We start from the raw sequence: 18676 nt of genomic DNA on the forward strand, positions 1-18676 counted from the left end.
ACCACAATCGTGGAGTGCTGCTCTAACGCACATCTGCTGGTGGTAGGTAAACTGCTTCCTTTAGTGTAATTACGGGTTGTTACAGCTTGTTGCCGCTTGTTACTGCTTGTCGCCGCTTGTTGCTGTTTGTTGCGGTTTGTTGCTGCTTGTTACTGCTTGTCACTGCTTGTCGCCGCTTGTTGCTGCTTGTTACTGCTTGTTACCTATTCTAAATGGCTGATCGGTGATGCTTGTTTTTGTTATTGATGATTTACTTTCCTTTTGAATCTTTTGCTAAGTGGTATGTATATGGGGTTACAGATATTTTCAGAACTTACTATTGACGCAGACAAAATAAACTGCTTATATGTTTGCAGCAATCTATATACTAATGTCTTTAACGGGTTACAGAATTTTGCGCAAATTTTAAAATTAAAAAAGTTCTAGTATTCAAATTATACTTTAGTTTACCCTAAAATGCTAAAATATATTTTGCTCAATGCTGTTAGGAATGGAAAAAGAGTCATTTTAAAAGCGAGCGAAAATTTCAAACGTGTCCTGTTAAGTTAACAGATTAGTTTTTTATAGTAACAGAGCTCAGAATGGCACCGATAGAATTTAACATATATCAGCAATCGCATGTTATTCATATTTTACTCAAATGGTAATGGAATGCCAATAACATTAAATTTAAATAAATAAGCAATTAAGCTTGATTTGGTCAACGGAAAATTAACCATGCAGAGTACATATTTTAAGTCCAACGCATTTAGATTTTTTATTGTGGAAAACAAGCTACAAAACTGACGGTGATTTGAAAATTCGTTTTCGTCAGAATCCCACTGGATCTTGGTATATGCTTATCAAACTATCGATAGGTTTAAGCACTAAGTGCTCTAAACTGAGATAGAGTGCAATTGATAGAGTGCAATCGAACGCGAACAGCAACGGTCATACTCGGCAATTGGTGCGGAGTAAATATTATTAAATTTAGATTTTTGTTTGTTTTAGATTCGTAATTTACAAATTTTGCTATATTACAACAAATTGTCAGTGTAATGTGTGCGATAATAAAAAATTAGTGTTTAATTTTTTTATTTTGAATAATTTAAAGGTATTTTCCTAATTATTATTGGGTATAGATCGGTATAAATTCTGTGTAGCAACTAAAATTAGGTTTGCGCGTACAAGGCTTTGTATTATAATATAGGTCACATAAGCACATGCAAATTTGATATATTTTGTTCAATTCTTAATGATAATATTTAATATTAAATCAATGCTGTTTCACTATTTACGTTCGCTGTCTTCTATGGAAAGGTGTTGTTAATTTTATGCTCATAAGCTACCAGAATAATCACTATGTTCGGAGTTTGGCAATCCAGTTAAAGCGGGAGACGACCAATATTTCGTGTTGCTTTCATTTACCAACATTTCAAAAAAAAGGCTGCAAAAGAAAAGAAAACAACATAAAAAGCAGCTTTTGCAGTCATCCAAATACTCACTTAACTTCAAGCAAAGAAGTAAAATACATGAATATGCATACAGATGCACTGAAAAAGCAGTATGATTGTATTTTGAAGATGCTCTTTACCGACTGTGTGTTCACTTTTAGCTGCGGCACACTTTCGCTTTTTATATTGATATTACAAAACTTTGTTCGGCGGGCATCCACTTCTGATTAATGTTTTCTTTAAATTTGTAAAAAAATCAAAGGCAAGATAACAAATAGCTGTGTGTAGTATTTGAGTACCCTTTTTTTATTTCTCACAAAAGTTATTTGTAAAATATATGTATATATCACACTAGGATATATATAAAGTTATAGTAATTATTGGAACAGCTTATTTCAACTCTTGATCATTAAATTTTCGTTTGCCGATTAAGTGTTTTTATTTTATTCTCCAAATCCAAATCTTAATATCTGTATAAACTTAAGGAGATTATACATATACGACAAGTATGCGGCTTTAGCTTTTAAAACGAGCTGAAGATTTCTAACGGTTTTATTCAATTGTAAGATAATACGAAATTCTTATCGATTATTTGGCACACAAATTAGCTGAAAAACGTACTGTATCATCATAAAGTATGATCTACATGTAAAACATTAAAGCTGTAGCTCTTAAAGGTGCCCAGATCGACGCGAGACAACCTGGGCTTGATCGCCTCTTCTGTAGATCGTTAAAAATGTATAAAGCGCTTGTGGCTGTCACGCCTTTATTATGGCTGTTTCTTCAATGCCCATTTCAGTAGCTTCAGACTAAAAAAAATTTCTGATGTAATGCTAAATTAAGTCAATGTTATTGAAACGAAAAAAAAAAACAGAGATAAAAAAGATAAATATATAATAATAAGCACGAGATAAAGAGACTTGTTAGATGCTTACTTTGCTTGAATACACAATACCGGGTATGATGCTTACGATCTTGACGGTTGTGGACACACGCACCAAATCATATCCACTCCAATCAAACTTTAATGCTGAAAACAGTGTTGCAAAACGGCAAAATTATATGCTACAAAGAAGTGTTTCTCTTAAGGAATTGGCAGCTCCATCGCATTGTAAATGTCGAGAGTGAAAGGTCAGAGATCAAAGGTCAATTTAAGAAAATGATTCACAAAATCTGTTAATCGGTTTATGCTTGTGACTGTGTTGAGGACTAAGGCTATAGTTTAGCGTATGATTATAAAACATTTAATTAAGTATTTAAAAATAATCTATAGAGTATACAAATATTGATCAATTATAATCGCTATACACACAAGTGTAATAGGTATTTTGAAACTATTTAAAACTATTTAACCGATTTGTACTTGAGCAAGCTGATCAGATTTCATGCAAATCGTGAATTCAAGGGGAGAATTTTAGTCATTACATTGAATGCATCACATTAATATTGGATTACTTTAGCAGCAAGTATGATCGATCTATACACAACTGAAGAGCATGAATAAGCTAAGAATGTAATATTTATCAATTCTGGGTTTACTTGATAATTATTGTACATATGTACATAAACTGAAATATGCGCATAGGCATACATTCTTTAAACCTTATTTAAATGCTTAAAATATTATTTATTTGCTTTAAAAATACTTAGATAAAGCTGTAGATAAAACGAATGCCTTAGCATTCCAGTAAACAGATTTTGAAAAGTGCGTCAGGCGAAATATTTATTTTGGCTCTGGATAACCGAAGCCTCAATGCTCTTGCAAATTTCAATACATCGAATTTCATATGTGTTGAGGGATATTATTTTAATACATTTGATTACGGATATCATATTACCATTGAAACTATATTACGCAACCAGAAAACAAATCTATCAAGTTCCATTAAGGTAGTTTTTCAACTGAGCGATTCGATCTTAGCTATTGACTGAGAATAAATATACCCTATGCGTTTTGAGTATATATATATACACATTCTTCATATAGGATATAAAAACATATTGATTTACGGCTTTTCATTCAGAAATTCTTTGCTTTGTAGGACATGCTTGGACTTGGTTCATTTAAAGCAATAACAAATTTCCGTTTGTTTTTATTTACAGATTATTAACTACGGTGTGCATGACACAGAAAAGATAAAAGTTTTTCATTTTGGCCTTAACCGTACAAAGGCTTATACACTTTTTAGAGCAGCTCATACTGTGAGTATACGAAAATAAACCAATTTTATATATCATTTACAGTTATTCCATTACAGGTATAAATATGACGAACAGTGATATTTGAAATTATATGAACAAATGCTTCATCAGGTATTACATCATTGTTATGGCCAGCAGCCGGAGTTAATGAATATTAAAAATATATCAGTGTCGGAAAACGTGAAACAACTAGACAAAAAACAACTGGCAGCAGAATACAACAACAACAATGAGGATTACGATCCGTCCATGCAAAAAGATAAAGAAAAACAAAACCAGATGCATCGAGTGCGTGAAAAGCTTCAGCACCCAAACGAAAATGCTTCAGAAAGCTCACGCGCATGGATGTTCTGCGAACGATGCTGTGGTGAGAGGCAGCAGCAAGAGCCAGAGCTAGAACAAGAGCAAGAGCAAGAACAAGAGCGTCAACAGCAGCACCACCAGCAGCAGCAGCAGCAGCCTGGCATCGTAGCTTTTTATCGCTCGTATATGGATTCAGTGTCTGATTTGTCGTCGTTTCGTTTTGTCTCCGATGAGGAGGAAGCCTATGATAATGATGTTGATGCTAATGATGACGTTAGTGTTGGCTCATTGTCGCTGCCGTGTGTAGAAATAGAACAACACAAGTCAAAAACATCAACTATAGCACAATACAGAAAAGAATCGACGACGGATAAGGCCTTAAACGTTGAAGTGCCCCACGCGTCAGCATCTTTTTTTCTACCCCACGAAACGCGGAGTGTGTTACCAATAATTCATTGTAGCAATACTAACAATGTTACTCAGAAGCAGCAACATCAGCAGCAGCAGCAGCAGCAGCGGCAGTTATTAAAAGTTTCTGAGTCCGATCCAACACCGTTTAGAAATAGTTATGCTACAATTGGACATTGGCCCAATGACGCGTGCCGCGCTAGCAGGCATTATAATTATAGATCTTATTTACGTTGTGGTCGTCGCTATCCGCCGCCAGTGCCACCGAAGCCCAAATCTCGCAATCGCATTTGCTTTGAAGTCACCGCCTGCAGTGGCATCTATAATGCTGAACCTGCTCTGAAAACACGTCGATTGGAAAATTTTCAAAAACAGAAACTTAACCAACCGAGATTTGTGCCATTTGTTTTGTCAGATACTCATACTTCGAGCCGTGCAACCAGGAGCTGCTCTGATTCAGAAAACATCTACTCGAACGCTAACGGATCGACGTCAGTGAAAACTGAAAATAGCTGCAAATCTCATGCAGCTGACACCCAACGCAACAACTATAATTTTAAATTCGACGGAACGCCAAATAAACATTTGCAATCCAAAAAAGCTTGTATACTGCGCTACGATCATTTCGGATATCTTAAAAAAATATCTCATCCAAACTGCAATTTAAATCAAAAAAAGAACGCGAACCCAGCAGCAGATAAAGACAATTTGAGTGCCCATATTGGTGAAATTGCTGAATATTATAATGCTGGAAAAACATTTAAGCCTAAAGACGACAGCCACAGTGATTTCCTTAAAAATGAAAACTCGAATGAGTTTCATTTATCCGAATCATCTGAGATAACAACCAAAGTACAAATTTCTGACGCAGATTCTTCAATTGATGCTTCAAAGTGTATTCGCAATTTTGACAAAAAATGCTCTCAATCAGACTCGAACTACGCTAGAATTTCTGTGGACAGTCTTAGATATACCGGTTGCTGTGTTTTGAATTGTGCTACACCTCAACATAAGATTACTTCTTTGCAGTTAAAGAACGTTCCAGTTATTAACACTTTGGACAGTTCTCTTTATGCATGTTCGTCAGTTGGACTTAACTGCGACAGAGATGTAAGTATTATTGCGTAATTTTCAAAGTGTTGCCGATATAAAAAGGATTATAGATTATAAAATATAGATATAGAAATAAAATATAGATTATAAAAAGGATTTGTGAATAGACTAAAGCATAGATAAGTTACTTTGATAAGTAATATGAAAAGTAAAATAGGTATCAAAATCCTATTTGTAGACAGAGGCTTGGGTATATCCATTCAAATAACTTGTAGTAATTTATTCAAAAATATTTAAGCCAAAACGAGAGTGAAATCCATTCAAACCCATTTACAGCTATTAATAACTTGTAAAAAAAAAATAATTAAAAAAAAAGATTTCATTGATGCATCTTAGTCAGGCAGTTAGTTGTTCAAACTGGTTACAATTATCAGTGCTGATCCTATCATATTTGTTAAGCTTCTTGGTGCAACATTTCAAAGACTTTTTGATTGATTTCGCAGCCGCTGGGCACGCAAATAAATTCGTCATTCGTTTACTTAAATTTGCATATTATTTTCCTTGCCAAATTGCGTTGGGCATATAATATAGTTAGCTTGATTACGTACTTGTATTTACTTACAGATATAATTATGACTATACATATGTATTAAACACATATATGTATATATATGTATATATATATATGTATATATATACATATACCTTATATATAGATGTGATATTTGTGCCACAATTTGTTTGAGATATTCGTGCTCTCTGTGCTGCTCAACGGTGTGCTTTTTGTTAGAATCTTTTAAAATGTTCCCTGGTATATATGTACATATATATCTACATATTTACAAACCTCTCGGTGCTCTGCACGCTTGCTCTCGCTCACGCTCTCTTTTGTGTTCGGTATAAATTCTTGTTGTTTATACTAAAAATATCACTGTGTGCGTTTTTTGTTGCTTTATATATATATATACATACATATATACATATATATATATACTTAAATCCATAGCATTTTTCTTTTTCTTACAATGTGCTTTATGTATCACAATGCACCAAAAGATGACTCTTCTTCAGCAGTTCCAGCTTCTAACATGTTTTTTAATAAAACCGTTAGTTATTAAATCAGGTCAAATTGATTAACTTAATAATATCTTTACCATTGCCATATCTGTACATTTTGTGTAGTTTTTTGTGAAGTTATTTAGGGGTTAAAATTTATATATATATAATATATATATATATATATATATATATATATATATATATATATATATATATATAAATATATTTGTTTATCAGTTGACTTGCGTATTTAAATAAAATAAATATTTGTAATAATTACCAAATATTTAGAATAGCTTCAACTGACTCCGAATAATGCCATTTCGTTTTGACTTCTATTGACTTTTGGCTTTTAGCACACGATGGATAAACGACGCAACACCTTAGACCGATTTCAACGTCTGACTTTTGGACGCAAATCAAAGCCAGCGGTTTCCTCTGAGGCTGCCTCTCCAGAAAGTTGTAGGGCGTCCAGTGTAGACAAGCAACGTAATAGTTGCGAAAGATCAGAACGTCTCAAAGAACTGACGGAGCTTTTGCGTGGTGGCAACAGTTCACGTGCCTCATCAACGCCCACACCACCACCAGTGCCACCGCCACGTAAGCCTCGAATACCTCATAATAATTCGACAACTAGCAGCATTGAAATTCAGGAAAGTCAGTCATCTTGTGGCTTGGATGATTCGGATCCAGCAATGACTGGCCAATTACAAAAACAGAGCAGTACAAATAACAACAAGAGTGCTTGTGGCAATACTAGCGTGCCTGCTACAGCAGCACGAATCTTGCACTCAATGAGACCGAACGCAAGTCTCTCCAATTTGGAAGCTTTCATGTTGTGCACTCGCGAGAAATCCAAATCACCGCCGCCCCTGGCAGTAGGTGACGAGGTCGACGCAACCAGTAGCGAATGGCCTACGCAGCTGTCTGCAGCAGACTCTCGCACTGGAAGCAGCACAAGCACTCAGAAAGGGATATCGCCGTTTCGTTCTGTTTCGTTTTCTCAAATTGACTGTAAATCAACCCTAAGTGCTTTGCGCGATCGATTACGGCGGGACAAAGCCATTGAAACCCCCACTCAAATTCAAAGGAACACCAAAGCGATAGAATCTTTGGATATTCCGAGCGTGAAAGCGGACCCAGGTTGGGTGCACATACCGCTTAAGGGCACGGGCCTGTCCATTAACTTAAACTACGGGCAGGAGAAGTCACTAGAGCACGTTCTAGAAGATGTGCCAGATATCATAGCTGAAGAAGATATATTCAATACAGACAATTGCAGTGTCACTGGCATATTACCAGCCACTGCGAGCAGTGTTATCGCGGCACACGCCAAAATGGAGTCGCTATCGGATACTGTGCATTCGGAAGGAGAATATAGCAAGGAAAGTGCGACGGTGATGGTGAATGTTACTGATACACCTAATATAGTTGAGCCCCCGAACGTTAGCTCGGAAGTTAACGCATCGAATTCGAATTCGAATTCGAATTCGAATTTGTCTAACTTGGATGAGCAGCCTCAGCCTCAGATTGAGTCCGCATCAAGTAATATTCTGCAAACAGCTACGACTTGTCTCATACCCGTTCCGGTTTATGAATGTGCCTCACAGGAGTGGTTGGAAGCACCCGCTCAAGAATGGGTCGAGTTAGCACCAGAATTTGGCATTGTGCCCGAAACAATGCAGCCGCCCGTTCCGCATGCGGCATGCAAAATAATGCAAACAGAGACATTAACGACTATACCCAGTAATTTGTTGCCAACAATTTCGGTGAGTCGGAGCTCTGAAGAAGGTGACGAACAGAGGAAAGATATAATCGTACCCCCGGCAGAGCCAACATCGGATCGACTTAGCAATTTCGATTCAGTTGACGATCAACGTCAACAAGAAGATCTTGACATGGACCTGCATGGTTCAGACGCAATAGCTACACCGCGGCACAGTACTGGGGAGCGCCAAAAGCGTCATTTGGATAAATCCACGAAGCGTAAGGGAATGTACATAGATAATTCAGACTGGCATCAGCCAGTTGAACCACATCGTGGACTGGCCTTAGATTTATCGATTGTCAATTTCCAAGTAATTAGCCCAGATTCGCCGGATGAATCGCAGATAGATTCCAACAGCCCAGACATGTTTGTAACGAAAACGCCAGAGCTGGAGAAAAGCTCGCCCTTATGGAGAAGATCAAATGACCGAACGCAACTGTTAAGCAGCTTTAGCTGCCAAAGCAGCGAAGAGAAGGACGACGCTATCAGCAATAATAACAGCAAAAACAATAGCATACTACATACCGATTCAATGTCAGATACCGAAGAACGCATTAGTTGGAGTCCAACGCCTAGCGGGGATTACGAAAGCAAACGCTATTCAAAGCGACCTCTTACAGTACGCGGCCCATACGGGCAGATGCTGGAAGCTGAGCTGAAGAAGCCAAATCGTAAGCAATACGACGAGATCCGCGAGGAAATGCGCAGCACCGACAGGTAAGTGGCAACCAGTGTCATTGCACTGTATCAATATCAAGTTGAATTACAATTACACCTTAGGCTACACCCACGCCATGAGCATAGCCTGTCTGAAAGAAAGTCTTCACTTGGCTCCACGCGGAACAATATGCCGCAATACTCGAATTCAATGCGTGTGCGTAAATCGAACGCATATTTGCCAGTGCCAACCCATGCACGAGCAGCTTCGACTCCTTCACAAATTGAGCATGTTAACATGCCCATTTCGATGTCTAGCAAGGATCTTAGCGAGACGATATTAATGGCAGAGAAGCAGTCGCAGCATCAGATAAAGCGTGCCGCATCCGAAGCACCCACAACGAAAACGCATCATAGCAAGCGCAATCTATCAATGACTAATGAAAACAAGAGTCCGCATCATCATAATCATCACCATCAACATGCCAAACGAAGCGTTGACGACAATAACAGTAGCAGCAACAAATCAAAGCTGCCACATGCCGCTGGCGTACCACCCACTGCAGCTTTGCTGGCGGAGCTGCTTAAGGGCTCCAGCGAAAACATGATTTCCGAGCAGCGTCAGAAAATGACTGCGGTAAGTAATATCAATCATATTTCTATCTCTTAGTCAGCTAAATTAGGGGCGACGCAACTTTAACGGTATTTGCTGATACAAATTTTTAATTGTTTGCTGTGCTATGAAGTTCTTCTGTTTTTATAATCTCAATATACCTTGGCAGTATATAAATCGGGCATTAAAATATAAAATAGCTATATAGAAGACTCATATATATACATACATATGCGAGTCTTTTATTGTTTGCAGAGCATTTGGGAAAATGATTGGAAAACTCGAAAGTGCGAGTCTGCGCATGCTCCAACAAGTAATGCGCACTGGAAATGTGTCACTGTGTTAGAAGAGAGCCTCTGAAGTTTATTTCAGCTCTTTGTTTCGCATCGTGCACAGTGGTTAAGGGTGAAGCTTTTTAGTTTCGTTTTATGTGGAGACTTTGTCTTCCAATTGGTAATTTAAACAAATCTGAATTCATCTTTAATATAAGAGAGTTAGTCAGTCTCTAAGAAAATGTAAATTTCAATCTTTATTTGTGTGTGCAAGTGGGACTCAGCTCTTCGTATATAGATATAAATATATAGATATATATATAAATATTTATTTAGGTTTGTCTTTGGCATTTGTGCGTTCTGCATGATGCCTTAAAGTATTTGAATGAAAATAAATGCGTTGGGCTCCCACATAACATACATAACATACTCTTCCTTGGACACTTGTCGCATGCAAACGGCGAGTCTTATTCCAGTTTTATCGTGAGAGTTAGCCTTGCTGGAGTGTGTCTGTTTCAGTTCAGTTGGAATATGAAAAATGGAATTTAAGTGTGTATTTGGCACAATGGAATGTTTTTCAACGTGTTGAGTAGCACACTCCTGTGCAGCTAGTTGTATGCGCCACCAACAATGTGAGTATTAAACCGCATCACATACTCACATACCCACACACCTCACACACATTAATAGTCGATGCTCTCCCGCGCAGCAACAGAATCTTCTCCGCCAACGTCAATGCGCGCGTTTAAATTCTTGTTTGCTTTTTGTACCTCAGTTGTATGGCGAAATTTTTCGTGTTTCGTTTGTTTTATTTTGTGGTGTTGTGGGAAATGTATTAATCTAAACAGTTACTTGAAAATTCGACAACAATAGCAATATACCAAATATCAGCTATAATTCACAGAGTTTTAAGTATTAAATAATATTCGACTAAGACAACAGCCAAACAGCCAAAAACAACAAATTATTTTTGCACTACGATAGACGAGTATACTCATATACATAAACTTATGTACTCGCGTGTAAGCGTGTACAGATAAAAGCGATTGAAAATCCTTGTCTATTAGGATAGTATGGAATGGCTGCGAGGCGAATAAAATAACTAGTAGAAAAGTGTTCATATGTCTGTATCTAATTACATACATACTTATGTATACACAAAACCATTTCGGCCACAATACCCAACCTCTTGTTGCGCCGCGCAGATCGAACAAATTGTAATTGTGTTGTGCTCTGTTGTGTTGTGTTGTGCTGTTTCGCATGTGCACTGGTAATCACTCCTTAAACTCAAGTGTGTGCATAGTTTTGCGTGGAAAACCTCAATCAATACCAGTTCATACCTTTTTCAATATTCGATTGATATTTAGCAAGAATTTTTGAATTACTTCCATGCACCTGACCCTTCCTTTTTTATATATAGTTAATTTTTTCTATGTATACCTTGTATGGTATGTGTTTACATACTTACATACGTGCCTATATATATATATCTGTTTTTTCTATACATATATGTATATGTTGAAGGCTTTGAGGTTCAAGCTGAGTGAGCAACAAAATCCTACACAAACACCTTTTTGCTTTTCTGTTGCTAAAGAAGGCATAAGGTATCTGTAGTTCTGTGTCGCTGTAAGACGAAATAAATAATTTCACAAACTGTATGTACGCTCGTGGGCTGAGAAGCTGTTCCCCCACTCGCACATCTACGCAGAGTTATCAATGAGCCTCAGTGTATCTGAAATTCCTGCTCCTCCAGTCTGATGATTCCGCTGTGTTTCCTGTTTCGGTGCACTTAGACCAATAAAATGTATTGCAATTTTAGTTAGCTGCCTTTAATAGATGGACAAGCACGCGGCTTTATTTTGTCTCACCAATTTTGTTTGAGGAGTTGAGACAATCAGTTGTTCAGCTAGACATTCACAATATTAAGTGGTGTTATTTAACAACCAGTGCACACTCGAAGTCAACGTAAATAAAAATAAGTAGCAGAAAAAGCAGCGAGTCGCGTTAACCAATCACAATTAAAATCAAAAATGTCGCTCAATCGCGAAAATCTACGCTTAAGTTTGTTGGATTTGCAAACTACCATAACTGCACCTTCGAACACAATTGCTGCCTCGCTGTTGCCACAAACACAGGCTCAGGTGACACAACCGCATGCGGCAGCATCGATACTGCCGACTAGCAGCAACAGCAGCAGCAGCAGTGTATCGCAAGCCGTCTCTCAGGCTACTACCGCGGTTGCTCGACTCAGTAAAGCCGGTTTTGGCGCAGCGGCCCATCAAAATGACAAATGTGATAGGCTTAAAAAAATGACTTCAATCACTTGTTCCGATTCGGAAGATGACTCGGAAAGGCGCGCACAGTTCGAAATCAACTGCAAATGGAATCTGGGCGGTTATGATGGCGTAAGTGCGGTGGTAGTAATGACTTGACTATAATCATTTATTTTTATGATTTCTTTCTAAAAGAACAGTTTTCTTTTTACTTATAGGACACTCGCACTTACGTTGTGCAAGAGATTTACCGCAATGAGCAATCCTACGTTGAGTCTCTGCAAACAGTTGTGCTTAAGTATCTTAAAGTGCTGAAGTCGCCAGAACATGCAGGAATGATTGATACACGGACTGTGGATGAGATATTCTTTATGGTGCCCGACATACTGGAAATACATGAGAAATTTTTGTCTGAGTTAAAGCACCGGCTCGATGAGTGGGACGTACAGCAAAAAGTTGGGGATGCATTTATTGAAACGGTATATTATATATTAGATATATATTGACTGTATAAAATAATGATTAATATAACATCTGAAAACTTTGCAGTTTTCGAAGCTAGAAGTTCTTGAGGTCTATACATCATTTGTCAACAACTGTAATAGAGCCAAAAATGCAATTCGTTCGATGAAGCATCAGCGACCTTCTTTTTCCAAATTCCTGGAGTCTACGGCACGTGAGCATAAGGGAAAGCTTACCTTGGACAATTTGCTTATAAAGCCGGTGCAAAAATTTCCAAAGTACGTAAAAGTGTTTAATCTTTGTTACGATTGCTGATTTACGATCCTTTTTTCCTGCAGCTATGAACTGCTCTTTCAACGGCTCATAAAGCACACAGATCACGATCATCCGGATCAAAAACATTTGCAGGAAGTGCTGAAGCTCGTGCACGATATATTAGTACACATCAACTGTAAGGAGCGTGAGATCATGGAAAATGGACAGCGGGAAGCGACCTTACGTGAATTGGAAGGCGTTATAGAAGGCATAACCGATTTAATAGCGCCAGACCGGCAGTTTTTGTTATTCGATCTAGTATCAATGCCATCGGGGCAAGGTGCTCGCAAGGATCGAGGATTTTTTCTGTTTAATGATCTATTGGTCCTGACTAGCATAAAGAAACGCAGTGGGACCATTAGGAAACCCAATAGCTCCATTTGTCCCGGGTCAGTGGCCACCACCTTGGACACTAACAAGTATAAGTTCCTCACAAAAATTTCTTTAGATTGCCTAGAGATTGTCAAGTGTGAGTGAATTCATGTTATATCATAATGCCAATCTTTGCCTAACTTAAATATTTCCTAGCTAAAGATGAAAATATAAAACGCATCGTAAGCGAAATTGAAAATCTGATCGAAGACTGCAATAAATTGCAACAGATAAGTGAAATCACGGCATCTATCAAGTATCCCCACCAGTATCTAGAAGACGTCATCCGTGAGTTACATCGCGACATTCAGAGACAACTCTCCGAGCGTCAATCAAATGACACGCAACTAAACATGTTGGAACTGACAGTTAGCTCGCCGTAAGAATATTTCGCACTCGTTTTAATGCAATTACTGAACACCTACTGCTTTCCTTTACAGTAATGGAAGTCAAAAGTTGACGGTGGTATTTAGCAAAACAGATAGACGCTCCAATTGGGAGGAAGTATTTAATGAAGCTAAACTAAAATTGGGTACGTACCGAGATAATACTACAATTCGTATAATATATATATGCGTGTGTTTAACTTCTACACCTTTTTTATATGCAGCCGCCACACAAGAACGGCATCCCATTCCAGAGTTTCTTACATCTATTCCTATACGTAAAACACGAGCGGGTCTCCAGTTTACTTGCGCGGCTGCTACACTGAGCGACAAGCGAGATGTTTGGGTTTGCAATAGTGATGGATACGTAGGCCAAGTGTGCATAATGTCCTTACATCCGGAGCCAAATGTAACCAGCTGCAATGGAGTCTGCAATGCTCGCATACTTTGCGTAGCTTCTGTGCCGGCGTATAGCAGCAGCCCCAATGAACGTGATAGTGGACAGGAGGATAAGCAACAGACCACTACACAGCATAATAGCTACACACAACAATTGCGAGATTATCGTAAAAGCATCTCGCCTATTGCCCAGCCAGCCTCTACATTAACCGTATCGGATAAAAAGAAACTCCCCACTTCGACTATTGATAACGGCTCTGATGCTGCTGGCGGGAACAGTGATACCCAGCTGGATTTGAATCTAAGCTCAAGCGATGACGAGGCGGATGCTGTTTCCACTGCAGCACTAGAACAGCGTATGCCCAGCCCTGCGCCCTCATTACAGGCCACTTATCATGGGCAGCAAGTAAGAATTTACTTTAATCAATTTTATTGCCAATGTTTAATCGACAATCGTTTATTTAAAGGATTCTATTCCCGACGAAAGCGAATGCAATCAATCAACAATGTGGATCGGCACTGAAGACGGCTGCATTCATGTTTACAACAGTACTGATAACATACGCATAAAGAAAAATCGTATTAAGATTGAACATCATTCAGCTGTATTTTCCATATTGTAAGTGCTTAGTCAAGAAGTGACACAGAATTGTCAGCTAATCACTCACTCATCTATTGTAGGTATCTGGACAATCGTGTTTTTGTATCCTTAGCAAATGGCGATATATGTGTTTATCTCAGAGATGGAGGTAAGTTTTGTAATTCTGAAGACTCCAATTATTTTGCTACAGCTTTACGTTAACTACTTGCAGCCACTTCTTGGAACACGTGCTCATCGCATCGTCTCTCAATTGGCACAGTTTCGAGCCCGGTGACTAAATTGCTCAATGTAAATGGAAAGTTGTGGTGTTCAATACAGGGGATTATTAAAGTGTTAGATACTGAATCCTTTTCGGTATGGAAACAAGATCCTTCAGCTTGTACATTGAGTATATATGTTATTGAAATATTTCAGGTTATTAATCAAATACAAATATCCTCGGACTCAAAGCCAATTACGAACATGACAGTAGCAAATAATTTAGTGTGGATATCAATACAAAACTCAGCTCACATTAAGTGCTTTCATTCCAATACGTAAGTGCTACCATGATCCACCTTGAACTATAAATAACTTCCTTGTTATTTTGAACTTTATTCATTAGCCACCAACTAATTACGGAGGTAAACCTTGCTCCTGCAGTCAATAAGATGTTGTCGAATTGTGACGAAATAATTAGGCAACATAAGGCGGCTTGCCTTCGCGTAACTTCTCTCCTGTGTTGTAAGGATCTAATTTGGATTGGCACGAGTGCAGGAGTTTTGTTGACTATACCAGCCCAGGGTTATGAGAAAGGTGCACACAATATTGTGCCAACAGGCATACCACACGGCCATACGGGACATGTGCGATTCCTGACCTTTGTCGAGTCACCATCGCATGGCTTAGAGGGTTGCTCACAAATTATATCAGCTGCGACATCACGTGAAACTGGAAGCGGCACCAGCGATGACTACACAAAACAAGGGTGAGCCATTACACAATATTAAATATTCGATTTATATGGAATGAGCTTTTCTTTTATAAATTATTTCTTGACTAACAGTTCAACAAAGAACTCTAAAGCAAAATCGGAAACCAAAAATATACTTATTATATCTGGTGGTGATGGCTATGAAGACTTTCGCAACTCTGGTGCCAACTCTTTAAGTGAAATTGCTGGCCGCGAAGACAGCACCAATCATTTATTAATATGGCAAATTTGAAGCAGAAGACGTAAAAATCGCTGGCGCTTATTGCTTTCGAGATGGAAAAACAACAACTGAACTCACCTCTGACAGTTCCAAATCCGTAAGCTAGTTAGCGATTTTTATTGTACTAAGTTGCCAAAGAACAAATATGGACAGACTAGTGTTACGCACAGGATTAGTGTACGCGCGTCTGTATTTAAATTAAACAAAAATACCATTGTTTTAATATATACATATTGAACTCAATAGCAATGGCAGAATTTTTGTATTGATACAAGACTAAATGGAGAAGGAAAACATAATTGCGAGTGCCAAATATATACATGTATTGCGCCGAACATTCGGAATAAATTATTTAAAATGTTAACAGAAAATCCTTTAGTTAGGCCCAATGGCGTTTTATTCCAAGCCCAACACGTATAACTACAAACTCATTTATATAACATTATTTTTGTAAAATTTAGCAAATATGCTGACTAAATATTAATTGTATTTATTACATACATGTATATACACATGTATATACTATATATGTATAAACGTATCTTAATATCAAAAATATTAATATGTACATATAGCATGTTTATTTATATTTAATACAAAATAAATACTAAATATTAAAATGTCGCCCTGAAACACATTAAATTAAAAGAAAAACTTTATCGAATTTATTCTAAAAGTAATCACTGAATTCCAATACATTCATTATTATAATACTATATGGGCAAAACATATTTGATTAAAAATATTTGTAAAAAACATAATGTTAACTTGTTAAGAAACTACTTGACCTATTCTAACAAATAACTTAACGGCGTTTTAAAAATGCAATGTAATGCAACTTTCATGCAAGAGAATTGAATTTCAAAAACTAACTACCCATACATACCAAGTGATATTCAAGTGTTTGGGAATGTATTTACATATGTGTATATTTTTTGAAACAGCATATTACTAAGCTTGACTAATGTTAGCGATGTTTGCAGTTTTAGCTATAACTGAACCCCTTCTATCCAAAACAAACCAAAGCTACTCTCTCTTTACGGTTAATGAAGGTGTGTTAATTAGTTCTCACACTCATTGCCTAAGAAGTGACCTCTCACTTTTTCAACAGAGTGGACATAATCAGACTATATTTTTATTGCAAGAATAGTAGTTAATTGGATTTAAATGTTTGTATACTCCTAATGTAACTATAATCCATTTAAACTGTTTTTCTTTCAAAATATATCAAGAATTAAATTACATTAAAAAATTTGCCGGCTTTTTAGCAGATTTTTGTAAAATAATTGCAACATGCTAGCTGCAATAGGAATATTTTATTTTTATTTTATTTCAATGGCATCTGACAATTGTTATCCTACCTCTATGAATACCAGCAGGTGTTAGAATAGAAATTGATATAATTATACCAGAATAAATCTGAAACAGAACTGTAATAATAGATTGTGAAACAATAACTTCCCCTTTACAAATTGCGAAGTAAGATTTAACAATAAATATGTAAAATGTAAAAATGTGGTTATATGTATATGTGTATGTTACCTGTTTAATAAACCAAATTTTCAAACTGAGCTCCATTTGTCATATTAATACATAGTATAATCTTTAAAATTTTCTCAGATGCTCCAGCCACAAGAACATGTGGCTCATAACTTCACTGACATCGGCCATATGGACATCAAATGTAGGGGGAAAACTTATGTCCTCAATTTGTAAGTTTGATATATCAAGGCCTTAAGTATATTGAATTTCCGTTACACCACGCCTAACATATATTATATATATATATATGCTTGAGTTAGTCGTTTGTGATGTACGTTTGTAGTAAGATTCTGATAGTGCCTATTTGTAGAGTAGCTAAAAATAATTACAATTTTTTTAACTGCCCTTTATAAAATGTCATAAAATGACTCACATCATAAAGAGAGGCGGCAGTGCACTCCTGTGACGTTTTGTCATAAAACAAATTATAACATGTATTTACTTTCAAACGATATGTGTCTAATGTAATGGAACGTACAAGCGGAATATTTTTAGCACTTCTTAGGGAAAGCCACTTTTATATGCTTCGAGCTTACCAATTAATGCTCGCATGCTGAAGGTGGATTGTCGTTGCTAATATGCGTTAAGAGTTTTCTCATGAACTTCGTTGTTTTCTTATCATATTTTAAACTCGTTCAGGGCGTGTAAAGAGTATATTGGTCTATAATATGAAAAGTATTTTGCACCTGTTGAAGGAGTAATCCGCAAGAGATATACGTTCCTTATTTCACAGCTGGAACCTCAAACATGGCAATTGGGTTGTTGTTGACCTCCATTACAGAGCACCATAGAAGCTGGAATACCCATCGCTGCAGGTTGATCTAATTGGCTCCTTTACTAATGAACCCTCAACTATACAGGTTGCGCATGGGATGTAAATCAAAATAAATTTGTCTGATGACTTAAGTTGAACCATGAACGAGCATTAGGCAGTCGGTAGCGCCTGATTGCAATGTTTATGCTTCTTTATTTGTGGCATGGTAATAATTAAAGGTTTATCTAAATAAAGGAAGCTTTTATTTAATATTCATAACTGTCGGCTCGGCTTAATTTTCAAATCCTATAAGTAATTGGGCAATAAATTTGTACTAATACTGTTATATAAAAACCAGAACGAGTAATTTTCAAAGAACGTAAACAGGCGAGATAACTTGTCTTTTTTCAGCATCATAAAAACTCCTCAGCAGACGCCTAAATACAGCAAACAGTTATGTATATTCGAGGATATATTACTCTAGTATTGGATGGTTTAATCTAATAGAGAGCATTCATTGCCGCTGGCGGCAGTCTGCTTGATATATCAGTTACATTACAAAAACAAGTAGCAAAATAAATTTCAGATAACAAATATTAAAAAAATACGCA

General features: G+C 37.1%; 1 protein-coding gene and 1 long non-coding RNA gene across 4 annotated transcripts; both read left to right on the top strand.

Annotated features, from left to right (window-relative positions):
- Window positions 1-767: 767 nt before the first annotated feature.
- On the top strand, window positions 768-4046 carry LOC115483688. Its single transcript, XR_003944560.1, has 3 exons — window positions 768-788; window positions 3537-3635; window positions 3692-4046. It is a non-coding gene; the product is annotated as an uncharacterized LOC115483688 (long non-coding RNA).
- Window positions 4047-4119: 73 nt separating this feature from the next.
- LOC111598504 (rho guanine nucleotide exchange factor 17) lies at window positions 4120-16191 on the top strand. 3 transcript variants are annotated; one of them, XM_030225718.1, is made up of 15 exons: window positions 4120-5456; window positions 6815-8943; window positions 9007-9520; window positions 12260-12520; window positions 12591-12781; window positions 12842-13287; window positions 13347-13569; window positions 13631-13722; window positions 13801-14381; window positions 14443-14594; window positions 14657-14724; window positions 14788-14930; window positions 14991-15112; window positions 15181-15543; window positions 15622-16191. In XM_030225718.1, exons 1-15 carry the CDS (start codon window positions 4125-4127, stop codon window positions 15779-15781), a joined length of 6777 nt encoding a protein of 2258 aa, XP_030081578.1. In that variant the 5' UTR covers window positions 4120-4124; the 3' UTR covers window positions 15782-16191. The 3 variants fall into 3 exon arrangements, with proteins under 3 accessions (XP_030081578.1, XP_030081579.1, XP_023169540.2); XM_030225719.1 differs by having other exon boundaries at window positions 13353-13569; XM_023313772.2 differs by lacking the exons at window positions 4120-5456; window positions 6815-8943; window positions 9007-9520 and adding an exon at window positions 11640-12173.
- Window positions 16192-18676: the final 2485 nt, after the last annotated feature.

Source organism: Drosophila hydei, unplaced genomic scaffold (assembly GCF_003285905.1).
Source record: "Drosophila hydei strain 15085-1641.00,03,60 unplaced genomic scaffold, DhydRS2 tig00008139-arrow-pilon, whole genome shotgun sequence".
NCBI classification, from domain to species: domain Eukaryota; kingdom Metazoa; phylum Arthropoda; class Insecta; order Diptera; family Drosophilidae; genus Drosophila; species Drosophila hydei.

Coding starts and splice junctions, on each gene's coding strand:
- LOC111598504 (XM_030225718.1), top strand. CDS start 4,125: ATGGATTCAGTGTCTGATTTGTCGTCGTTTCGTTTTGTCTCCGATGAG. Junction 5,457..6,814: donor GACTTAACTGCGACAGAGAT/GTAAGTATTATT, acceptor TTTGGCTTTTAG/CACACGATGGATAAACGACG. Junction 12,782..12,841: donor CCGGTGCAAAAATTTCCAAA/GTACGTAAAAGT, acceptor TTTTTCCTGCAG/CTATGAACTGCTCTTTCAAC.